Source organism: Maylandia zebra, linkage group LG22, assembly GCF_041146795.1.
Source record: "Maylandia zebra isolate NMK-2024a linkage group LG22, Mzebra_GT3a, whole genome shotgun sequence".
NCBI lineage: Eukaryota > Metazoa > Chordata > Actinopteri > Cichliformes > Cichlidae > Maylandia > Maylandia zebra.
Window position 1 is genome coordinate 8,846,092 of NC_135187.1, and position 12,747 is coordinate 8,858,838.

The window sequence follows — 12,747 nt, forward strand, 5'->3', positions numbered from 1 at the left end:
TTGATGTCCTATGTCGTCTTTCAGCCACTAGATGGCACAGTTGGTTTACTTTTCGTTTGATGCTTGCAGATCTGCAGACAGTGGTAACATTTCAAAAGTTGCACATCTGTAAGACTGCAATGACTTTAATTTTGAGTTTCTATGATTTGCTGACAAATGAATGAAACTTGTAACTTTTGCAAACACTCGCTGTTAGAGGAAAATCTCTCATAAGGTTAAGCGTCAGGTGCAGCCTTGGATCATTTTCAGTTCGTGTGTTTCTATTAATCCTAACATGCGGCGTTTTTGTTTCTGCTCGTGCAGTTATTGTTGAACCGCACCTTTTTCTAAAGATTGAATGACACAGTAATGACTACTTCAAGATAGCACATCCTCAGTAAATATTTGCGGTGTGTAAATGCCCTGTAAAACCAGTCTTCAGTACTTTACTTTAGAAACTTCTATGTAAGGACGTGGGTTCCTTTAAAACTGGTTGGGTGACTGGTTCTATTTAATTAACGTGTGTTGTGTCTTTTTGCTTTGTTACTATCGGTGAGAGATAATCTGGATCTTACTGTGCAGGTTAGATGTTGTGTGAAGAAATGGAAGTGCGGCTGCAGCACAAGATCACCTTTATAACACCGTCTAGTGTCAGAATGTGACTCTACCCTGTAATTACACAAGTTTCAGCTGGCAGGTATTCAAGGAAAAATGTGAAACCACCTCGAGTGCATTTCTCAGTTGACCCTCTGTTTCAGTCACTTTGTGTGAGGATCCCTTCTAAGGGAGTGGCTCACAGTGAAGCTAGCTGCTGCTGCAGCTCTTAGCCACTCCTCCAAACTGTTTTTCTTACCCACACACACTCTCACACTTTTCCAGGACTCAGTAAAACACAACAGACACAAGCTAACACACACACAGACACACACAGAGCTGACGTGGGCTGAGGTCTGAGCCGGCTCCTTGTGGAACAGCTGGTATCCATCTGTGTTTGCTGCTGCTGCTGTAGGCACTGTGGCTGCCCCGAGAGGACACAAACTGGCCAATTGCAGCACACCCATGAGCTCTGCTGCTGTCACATTGCTGGATTTAGACTGCATAGATAGTTAGGCTCTTCTGGTGGCAATCAGTGTGATCAGCAGCCTTCAGCATGGATATCTCGACAACCTGGGCTGCCAGTAACCCAGCTGTGGCCCGGCTCCTCTGGGTCCTAGGTCTGGTACTGGCTACCCTCCTCGTCTGGTTCTTGTCCTTCTGCTGCTACAGCTGGAACCATAGCTCATCGCCCTCTCTGGAGAGGTACCTGGCAGGTAGGTGGGCCCTTGATCCCCACCCCTTCACCCTCTGTGCGTGTGTGGAGGCCTGTGATAGGTTTACAACTGACATGGCTGCTTACTGTGACTCTTCAAGTTCAAGTCAGGCTCGCTTTTACTACTCTCTCAGTGGAAACGCATTTTTCCCCCTCAAAGTCTGGTAATTGTAAATTGTCAGTGTTTCCTTTCCAAGACGGGAGGATCCACATTTTCCAGAAACTGCCAGCTCGTGTTGGCTCTGGCTCTTTTTTTGTGGTTGGAGCAGTTCTTATTACCACTTTTATGTGCTGTTACCCATGTGAGGGGATACAATGGGTCTTTCATAGTCAAAAGTACAATTTTTTTTTAAAAAGAGAGGAATTTATCCACCACAGATGTAATTTTCCATTTTACCGAGCACGTAAAACTACATTTTAATGTTGTACAGTCCGTAATGTGAGCTTAATGATATGTTATAAATTTGACAATATGTGATGACAAGGGTCAACACGCAGCTGAGGTGATTTGCGGAGTCATGGTAACATGCATGTCACTGCAAGCACCTTGTGACCACCATGAGAAGTCACAGGTTATTTTTATCGTCTCATATTCAGATTCTTTAAACTAGCTCCATCTGAACTGAAACATCATAGTAAACTTTGCTTATCAGCTGTGCATGTGACAGATGTGTATTCTTTCTCCAAACAGCAATGGCAAAGCCCTCCAAATCTAAAGCTCCGACTCAGGTGAGAAAAGCTCTCGTAAGAGTGACTGTGCGTTGTTCTTTATTTTTCTCAGTAGCTCCAGGGCTCTTCAATCACAGCAGTTTTCTCAGAACACCCTGCTTTCATTATCTATTCACAAATATGTCCGCCTGTAATGCCTCCCTTAGACTTCAGGGGTCCTCGTTCACTTGTACTTTATCAAAACTCCCTTGCTGATGAGAAAAACTGACAAGACCAGCGAGCTTGACAAGTTCATCAGTGTACCGATCCATGACAGGTATACGTCAAATATAATTTGCAGCATTATGGAAATTGTCTGGGAAAACTTCCAGCTTTAGTGTTTTATGTCTAATGTGCCATAAATCTGCCATAAGATTTTCTCATGTATTTTTTTAACATAAAGATGTCGTCAAAATATTTCACACGGTCAATTAAACCTAAAGATAACAACGCCCAATAAGACCCAAACGAGGCCCACATCTACAGTTTCCATGGATCGCATTTGGCCTTGACTCGCAGCATTAATTCAGGTTGGGTCTGACTGCTGTAACTCTGCCACACGTCCACCTTATATGGGCCAAATGTTAGGTGCATTTGGATCATGTCTGTCCCACATAACATTTCCATGGGCAGTGACTAAGCTGTAAATGCCAAAAATAGCTCAGATTGGGGCCCGATGTGTCTGACTTCTGGGATGGTTAATGTCAATATAACTCAGCTCCATCACTCATTTTCAGTAGTCTTATTTACAGAATGAATAATTAAAAAGCTTTGATACTTATTTTTCTTTCACAGCAGCCCTTTTGACACATAGTAGCAGGATAAACAGGTGTAATTGGTCAAATTAACTATATTTCTGCTCCAGAGAACAAGTGTGCAAAACACTCACTTAAATAAAACGGATGCATTGTAATGCTTTTTAATTACACCTCTGTTTGTTCTGAAATACACTGGCAAATCTGCTGATGTTAAAAGTAGCACTTAAGTGAGTCAACTCCCTGAAGATTATGGTTCTAATATGTGTCCTTTAAATCTGACGAAATACTCGTAAAGACATGTAGCCATTGTGAGATTGTGTATGCTGTAATCACAGCAGTGCATCAAGCTTTTACATGTTTACTAACTTCATTTAGAATGTTACTTGTACTAATTAACTCTAAATGCAGGTTACATTTGAAGCTGAATGGTCTCGAACTTCATCTTGAGTGGAAAAAAATTAATGATCAGTTGTTGAATTGTTCTACTCAAAACCACACGTGCATCCTCTGGGAAACATGACCTGGACCTCAGTTCTGCTGCATGTCATAGCTGTGTGATTTCAACCTCAGCCAATGTGGTGGACCAACTCAGAGCCTCACTGCATTTAGGGTTAAAAAGCTTTTGTAGCTTAATGTCAAAAACATATGATTCATCAGTGATTCATCCAACAGTGAATACGTTTTTAGCATTTGGTGTTCTGTCTGAGTAATAAGGGCAATTGATACATTTAATGTTTGCAGTGTGAGTAAGAGAATGTCTTTAATTACAAGCAGAGCTGGCACTTTCTAAAGCACAAAAAAGTCACTGTCCTAACTCAGTGATTACTTAAAAGCGTTGCATACGCCACTGAAGCTGCAGCTAATATGCAACATTGGTGCTGTTCACATGTTATAAATCCAATAAATGTATTCTGCAGTCCTTCCTCTCTATGTTTTGTACTCTAACCTCTTGGCAGCTGAAGCTTGTCACACTGCGATGCCATTACTAAGTAGACTGCAAGTGGCCTTGTGATCTGCTGAGAGATCTGCTGGCCTCCGTCAGTGTGTTTTGGCACAGACAGAATGAGTGTTGTCACACAGTAGAGAAGCACTGTGTAGTCATTGTGAGTGATAATCTGGAGGGCCTCTCTGAAATGGCTCCATGAGTGAAGTCCTTTGTCTGAATGGCACTGACAAGCCACCAACGGTCCATATTCTTCTGCAGTAGCAAGTGGATGGACAAAGAGACATGTGAGGTCTCTCTATGTAAAGCAGAGCTGCACACATCCCGGCACTGTGGTGGAGTTACTGTCAGTTATCTGCTGGTCTCTGTTTGCGAAAGCATAATAACCAGATACACTAGTGGACACGTGTGGAGAGGGATCCAACCAAGATTTATGCAATACAGTTGCATTCTTCAAAACACATTAGGAGGCCATGAGAATGAGGGCCATTAAAACTCCCACTCATGACCTGCATCTGCTGGTGGTGCAGAGGTTACAGCAGAGCTGAGTGGCTTTACATTTCAATTTCCAACATTTAAATAGTTTCATTATGGTTACAGATGATCTTTGTTAGATTATAATATTATTTTATGCCATGTTATACCCCTAATTAAAGATTGTGAATTATTATGTAGTTTTAGTTTGCATTATTCTCCTGAATTAGAAGAAGCTGATAACTATTGCATTAGTTAAACTGATTTGCATTACATTAAACTGCTGACTTGTTGTGAATGAATGATATTGTTTTATGATGCATTATACTGCTGAGTTATAAGAAATCTAATTTGTCTGAGTAGAAGAGAACAGAGTGTGCTGGAGTTTTCTGCCCCATTTCAGCAGGAGCAGATAAACAGGGAGCCAAGGTCGTAGCTTAGGCGCTGTGTGAGAGAAAGCATGTGAATGTTTAGGCTTTGTATGATAAGGTGGAGGCACCAGAGGCTATAAAAGTTTGAGCAATGCTCCACCATTTTGAGATTTTGAGGCTGTCTGCATCAGTGTCCATCTCCCACGTGTGTGATCATTAAATCATCGTTTGACTCAACCCGGCCGGACCAGTGTTGTTATTGTGGTTTTTCTCTTGTCTCCATCCCCAATATTTTGAACCTTAACATCTTCTAATAGTGAACAAAGTCTTGTTTGTTTTAGACGATGCAAATGTTAAACATAATTTCTGCGGTTAAATCTGCACAATTTCCCTTCCTAAAATATTGCAAAATCTTTGAGTGCTGTAAGATGAGATAAGATTCATCTCTAAAGAAGACTATACAGCGACGTGATGAAGGATATTCAGGATTAATCCTGTCAACTCCAAAAGTATGTCTATTCACTAATGGATGTTCTTCCACTCAGGTTAAACAAATTATGATGTTGTGGCTTTATTTCACGCCAGGGAATTCCAGCAGCAGGAAAAAGAAAACCTTGTTTGTTTACCTGACAGCGCTAATCTTAATGAGTGTCTAAAATAAAGTCTTTGTCTGGCCCAGTCATCAGTGCGTGCCAGTTATCGAGACCATCTGTTTTCCATCTGTAATTGGAGAGTGAACTTTAAAAATGAGTCCTTTAATTGGAAGTAAAACCTGAACTTTGTTCCATGTTGGATGATGGATATATCTGAAGCAGCACACAAACTCTATCTTGAATATGTTAGATGTTGTGTTAATACTTGATTAAATACTCTTTTTTTTATCTCAGCTAAACAATGATAAACAATTAAACATGATCTTATTTTACATGTCTCATTTTAGAAGAAGAAAAAGGCAAAAGAAAAGGCAGAGAAATCTGCTTCTGTCCAGCCAGAGGATGTTGTGGCAAAGGAGTCTGTAGCCATTGGACAGGAGCCACCATGCCCTGCAGTGAGGAAGAGGAAGAAGCGAACTCCTAAATCTGGGGTGGAAACTGTGACTACGGTGGCAATGCAGAAGGTGAGGAGTCATAGGACAGGTTTCCTGCCTTTTCAGAACCACTTTCTCTACTTTCTTTGGTTTAATGGCACACTTCAGGATCCTAAAAAGAATGAAAATGCTCCACTTTTCTGTCTTAGTTAAGGCTAATTTTTCTCTGAAAAATTTTCATCTGGATTTGCTGTGAACTCATCTCGGTGCTTATGGGACATGTGGCTGACTGGAGACATAGTGTCCATTACTTTTTAAAGCTTTAGATACAAACTGTATCCATAATTTTTTTTGTTAATATACTAATAAATTATGATTCTTGAGGATTAAGATGCCCAGAGTAGTTAAACAGTTGTAAAATTAAATCAAATCAAATCTATTCCTATAAAATCATACATAATAAGTACTTTTACTTTAGGTACTAAAGGATGTTTCGATGGTACTAGTTTTGCACAAAATGGTCCTGAATGCAAGACTTTTACTTTTTATCAAGTGTTATAAAATTTATTTTATGTTTTAAGGGCTTAAAATTCGAGGTTTGCTCTCTTTTAGATTACTTCTGTGTTTACCTGGTTTTCCAAAACCTGCAATAACTGCAGGAGTTCTATGACTTATTTCCCCACTGATTGGGTTCTGACATGCTGTACGTGCAAAAAATGATTCACCAAAGTAATTCCAACATGACCTGGAGCATCTCTCACTCAGAGCTCTCCGGCTCTGTGAAGCACTCAGTTGATCAGATTAAATCTTCAGCACAATGGGTACAAAGTTGGCTCAGACGCTGGTATTCCGGACTGGTGACATGCATGATTTGTGAATACAAGAAGGGGCTCTGTGTGGGACGGAGCCAGCACGTCACTCCCACCCCTCCGGTCTGAGTCCTCGGTAATTCATTCTACTAGTGGGAGACTAATAATGTAGTAGTGCCACACAAACAAGCAATCTGCCATTCATCAGTCACTGTTGTGATTATGTAATAGCTCAGCAGGGAAGTTTTTAATGTGAGTCAGTACAAGTTGGTCTCATTTGGAGCAAAAAAGAAACCTGAAAAACATGACAGAGTAAACAAAGCAAAGGGAAATGAAATTAAGCAATTTTACACATTAATGGGATTTTAATCAAAGTGCAAAGTGCAGGCAGAGGTCATTAAATAAAACAATTTTAAATATCTTGGACTGTTACTAAGTGCTAAATCAATTACCAACAATTAAAAATCATTCATTGTGAGAGTGTTCTTGTTTGGCCTTTTAGTTTTTAGACATGTAGACTAAACACTGGGTCCAATTACACCATCTTTCCAGGAACTTCTACAACATTTCATGGCCTGTTTCGGGAGTCCTCCGGTGTCATGGAGACATTTTGTTGCCTCACTGACGAGGGCTCTTGTCAGATGCCAGCTGGAATACCCTTACTAATTCATCCACTTTCTTAACATCTTATCCAACATTGTAGCGGGGAGGCTGGAGCCTATCCCAGCTATGATAGGGCGCCAGGTGGGGCATCAGGAATACCTGGAGAAACCTGCAAGTGCACGAAGGAGCAAGCGGACATTTAACCTGATTTAACTGTAAAATATTATTAAAATCTCTTTCAGTTTTTAAAACTTTGTCTTAACAGTAGTTTGGTAAGCTACACACTCTGGTGTTTAAAATGAAAGCACACTACAGCTGTTTCCACGTGACATACAAGTGCTGAGCTCAGCACTGGCGTTGCGTCCTGAGTAATAACACCATTATAAAGGATTTCCTGTGAAGTTTGGGGGAAAGTGCAGAACTCTCAGACTGAAACGGAGACACACATCATTTTTTTTACTCATATTGCTTCACCCAACCCGAACCCGCTCAGAACCACAGTTTGAGTCACATATTTCCTTCATAGGCTCCACATGAGCTTGCCCGCATTACCACAACTAAAAGTCAGCGTGGAGGGTGTAACGCGTAGCGAACCGACAGCCTCCCCGCTATAAACCTGAGCTCAGTTTTCACATGCGCAATCAGATCTGCCTCCTTATCTCAAACGTGCCTGTTGTTCAGTGACAACTTCGCCGGTGTCGTCGCGCGAGCAGAGCTCGAGGCATGCTGCCTGCAGGCTGAGGGAGCTGGTTCCTCCTCTCGTCCTGCAGCCCTGATCAGTCCAGGTCTGAGCGTCTGAGCATCCCACAACCAGGAAACTGCAGGACGCAGGCGCGACTCTCGCTGCGGATGAGGATGATGATGGCTTTCGAAGTTTGAGCAGGTTAAATCTGAACGTATCCGCCGACGTAACGACTGCAGAGCCGTGTTTTGCGGTTGTGTACCTGGGACCAAACCAACAGCCATCCTGGATATTTTGTGCGTGAGTAAACGAGGAATACAGATTATTCATTTTTCATGTTTTGCCGCATCGTCGACACCGATGATCACACGATTTAGTGCATTTCAAAGCCTAGAGGTCATAAAATAAAACCCGACCTATCATGGTAGTATGAGCGAGGCTGTTCACGTCATAACCTTCACTCTAACCTGTTAAACGGCAGGTGCACCCACCCCTCCGTGTCCTCTCTGCGGCTCAGCCTCATTACAGGTGTGGCGGTGCAGAGCAGAACGAGCTTGAACATCTACGATCCTTGTTGTGTTCAAGTTTTCTGGGAAGGATCCAGACTTGACAGCTTTGTCTGAAAAGTGATTATCAACAGATCCAGTCCCGCTGAAGTCCATCGGTTGTTTACAGTTTGGGAAAGAGCGAAGAGGGGAGTTTGTCAGCTCGACTGAGCTACTGTCAGAGTCTGGGCATTCCTGTGTACACACTACTTCATTTTCTTTGATTTCCAAGACCTGGATGGAGCATGCTCTCTAATGCTCTGCAGAGTTGCCTGGTAACTACGGATCACCATGATGCTTTCAGCTGCTTGGAGCAAGGCCATACAAGAAAGCATATGCACTGTGAATAGGAATAGGTTGGAGACATAAGTACAGAAGTGATAAGAGCTGTAGATGATGGTTATATGCTCTACATCTGATCTGCACTCATAGATCATTTGTAGTAGAGTAATAATTAATTCAGAGAGATGATCACAGATGACATAAAGAGGCTTAAACTTTGGTGCCTGGCTGACGAAAGGACTCTTCAGAAAGCTATCTTTTGATGCCTCTTGCCAGTGCTGAGGTCTCCCTCTTTGCTATGCGTGGGCACTGTTTTAGAAGCTATGAATTTTTAACGTGACTTCCTGTAACCTTTGAAACAGCCCAGTCTGCAGTCTTCTTGATGTAGTTATATAATGCCCTTTGTTGTCCATGAAAGACCCTAGTTCCTAGATCCCAAGCTGAACCCAAAGACCATTATTAGTTGACTGGTACTGGTCAAATATTGGCAAAATTTCCATTTAGAGCGATCAATGTTCCAATGTTCCATTTAGACCAGTCATTGAAACGCCACAGGGAAGCATAATGCATTACTGCTCTACTTTCAGAGGCACATTGAGGTATGGCATGATAAAATAATCTTAATCTGTTAAAAGTTTTCCTAAATAAGAAACCACACAAGTGGTTGAGTACTGATGTGCCTCCATATAGTAACAGCTGCCACGTGCAGATGTTCAGTTTCACTTCATTTGATCCTGAAGTAGGTTTTTGTTTATCTTAAAATGTGCCAGTTTAAGAAGCCAAGACATGATTGAGGATTGCACATGAAAAATGCGCTCATTAATATTTTCAGTGTTTGTCGTGTGTGATTTATGAGTAGTGTTTATCTTGGTAATTATATTATTTATAGTAGTTTAATAGATTTTTAAACCTTCTTAACATGATAACAATGTTTAGTGTGGTAGGTTGTCTAGAACAGGTTATGCTTGCACTATTTCCTGAAAAATAACAAGTTTTAACCACATTATTTGTGGTGCAAAAAGCAGACAAACTGCCCCACAGTGTGTGAGTAATTCATTTTTTTCTTTTGTGTTCTGCAGGTTTCCCACCTAGCACTGCCACCCCTTTTTTGGCGTTGATTTGCATGTTTATTTTTCTAATGTGTGGAACAGAAGAGTTGAATTAAATTGAAATTCCCCCTTTGTCTCATTTTGAGTTGTTATATCATAATATAACAAGTGGTTGAAATAAATCTTCAGGAATGCTGTCTTTTCCCGTTGTGTCTGCAGGACACAGAAAAAATAAGCCTATAGCTGCTGTTGGTCTGTAGGCTGTGTTTTGAGAAACCTGGCAGTGTGCTGTAAATATGCTCTGAAACAAACCGCTTTAATTATGTAACGGTTTAATTGCACAAAAAATAAAATAATCAGTGCTATAGTGTTACAGAACTGCAATTATATCAGGAAACAGTAAGTAGCCAGAAATAGCCTTTAGGTAAATTATACCCTGAATATGAGCTGTGTCTGAAGCCCTGGAGATGTTACTCCTGGGGGTTTGGTCCTGTCTGCTCTCATCCAATCAGAGAGCGGTGGTGGTGTAGCCAGCGCCCCTGTGGAGAGCCTCCTGCATCCTGGATGGTGACTCAGCTGAAATGAAGCTGGTAGCACGGTAACGTTGCATAGTGCATCAGCAGCACCTGCCCTGTAAAAACTCCTCCTCTTTCACACAGCAGTCTGTGCACTGGGCTGCAGCACTGAGGGTTTGCCCTGTCTACTACACGCATGGTCTAAAAATAGACTCTCCAAAGTAGGGCATTAATTCAATACCACAATTGTACTGTGATTTCATGTATTTATTTATTCATTTGTTTTTTATTGAAAGTTGATTGCCGCCACCTTGGGCAGTCTATGCGTAAATATGAGATTTTGATATATAGATAATTGGGGGGGGGGGGAAAACAGACATTTATAGGTTTTGGATTTTAACCATGTTGAAACGAGCCTGTCCCTTTAAGGCAGATTTTAGCTACTTGGGGCCCAGTGAAATATTAGCGTTTCAAGAAATAACTGGCCAGGTGTTCAGTCTTTCTCGCTTGGAAGAAATTCACCAAAAGATATTTACCACGACTGGACTTTAAGGTGTTATTTATCCGGCCACCAGGAGATATGGTGTCACAGAAAATCATGCTAGTAGATGGCAGGCCCACAAAAGCAGCCTGACAGTATTAATTAGCACGGTTGGGCTTTAGCTAGGAGTAATTCAGGCTTTCAGTGAAGGTAGCCTGTCATCTGTGACTACTAAAATACGAGAACAAACAAAAAAGTATATATAATAAGAAACAGAACTGTCTTAGTTTTTGTTTTGAGTTTCCGTTTTTATATTTTTCTGGTCACCGTGTCCTTTCAGACTATGGAGGAGAAGCCCAAGAGGAGGCCTCTGGTCAGGGCTGCATCGGAGGAGAGCTCCAGCGATCTGAGTTTAGTCAGCTGTTCGCCGTCTCCCGGAGACACCCTGCCCTGGAACCTGCCCAAACACCAGCGGATCAAGCGCTCCAAGTCAGCCTCTGGAGATGTTCTGGACCCAGCAGAGAGGGCCGTCATCCGCATTGCAGGTAAGATGTTCATGGGCAGGTAGAAGACCCTCAGTGGTTTATATCTGTAGACGAGCTGGTAAAGTTCTCTACACTATTTTTCTAACTGCTGCTGTAGAGTTTCTAACGCCAGGGTATAGCATTGCATAAGGAAATCTACATCCCAGAAGTTCAAGTTTCTTTTGTTGGTTTATGCCTAAACATTTTTAATGCTGTTGATTAGACCATGGTTAAAAGTATGATTTATATGTTTTTCAGGTATTACCTGGATGTGTGTCTGGGTTAGGACTTGTGCACAGTCAATTTGAATGATTTTCCTTGTAAGAACTGCTAACTGAAAGCCTGTGATTTATGGCTTCTGTCCCACAAAAATAATATGTTCTCCATGTACTTTGTTTAGTTTTCATAGTCCTTGGATTACAGTAAAGCTCACTACTTAGATTCACTCAGTAATTATCATCTGCTGCACATATTGTGCCATAACCGCTAGAAAGTTATAGCATTCACCGTCAGTGAATGCCTCCTCAATTTTATTGTAAAAGTCCACTTGCTTCTAATCAGCCAATCCTGGCCCGTCCTGTTCAGATGGTTTACTTTCCAGGTAGGTGTTATTCCATAAAAGTGTCTTGTCCCCTCATAGCAGTAGCTGTGAAACCTTGAGAGCCACTCTAACCAGAACCTGAAGTACCTAGGGAATGGGTTCATACATGTGGCGTTCTGCAAAAAGGACCACTGTTACAAATTGCAGTTCAAGACTGTTTAGGGTTGGGGTTCAACCAATCAGATCACTGAACCTGTGTCCACCAGTCACTGAACTTGTTTTTGTCAAAAACATGAATCAGTCTGAGGAGCTTAAAAAAGCAAGCAGGCAGTGATTACTCGTACCGACCTTGCTCTTACTTGGCAGTTGATTGGATGATCTACCATCGCACCTGTAAAATGCCAGTAGCTGCCATCTTTTTTGGCCCCTTTGTTGAGCTGTACCGACTGGTGTAGCTACAAACACGTAGCTTTAGAAAGGTGGATTGTCTTACAAATCTTGCTGCATCTTTTTTCTTTTTTAAGTACTTAAAGAAACAAAGTAGAAACAAAAATCCTTATGGACTCTCCCAACATTCATACATACTGTACACTCTGTCAGAGGTTTTACATTTGACAGAGGTTCACTGTACAATAAAAGGAAAGTAGCAGCATCTCTCACTATGCTCATTCATATATCCCGGGGATTCTTTATCCTCTAGAGATTCTCCAGGTTCTCCACCTCTGTTAACTCTCACCTGTGCACTGAGGCAGGGATCTGATGAAGCAACTTGCTGCCTCAGCATGTTCAGTGGTCGGTGTTTAGTTCAGATAGTCTCTTTGGACCACGGACAGAAACCCAACCTCATCTTCCCCCCTCCCTAGTTGTCTCTAATATTGATTTGATGGGGTGGGGTACTGCAGTGTGACTGGGTGTTATTGTCTCTGCACACATAACAACAGCAGTACATTTGTATGTCCACGCACTTCTGCAGAGCTTGTTGGTGTGCTGCAGTTTAAGGACAATCAAGTAAATTTATTTCTAAACAGAAAATTGACTAAAATGTTTGTCATTGTGAGGCAGATACCAGAATCAGATGAAGTGCATTAGATAAGTGTGACTGTATGAGTATTGTCCCACTGGATCGCTGCCATAATGGCCCTGACTC

At 41.7% G+C, this 12,747-nt stretch overlaps 1 protein-coding gene across 5 annotated transcripts in view; it reads left to right on the plus strand.

Moving 5' to 3' along the window:
• The first annotated feature begins 1,114 nt into the window (after positions 1-1,114).
• pleca (plectin a) overlaps positions 1,115-12,747 on the plus strand; it is a 105,178-nt gene continuing 93,545 nt past the window's right edge. For 3 of the 5 annotated variants that reach the window (XM_076879004.1, XM_012924120.4, XM_012924121.4), the window contains exons 1-4: positions 1,115-1,289; positions 1,980-2,017; positions 5,483-5,659; positions 10,876-11,080. In XM_076879004.1, the coding sequence (XP_076735119.1) occupies positions 1,130-1,289; positions 1,980-2,017; positions 5,483-5,659; positions 10,876-11,080 (580 nt within the window). In that variant the 5' untranslated portion in view covers positions 1,115-1,129. Of the gene's footprint in view, positions 1,290-1,979; positions 2,018-5,482; positions 5,660-7,707; positions 7,964-10,875; positions 11,081-12,747 lie in introns of those variants that run through there. The other 2 variants (XM_024798406.2, XM_076879006.1) reach the window with 2 other exon arrangements.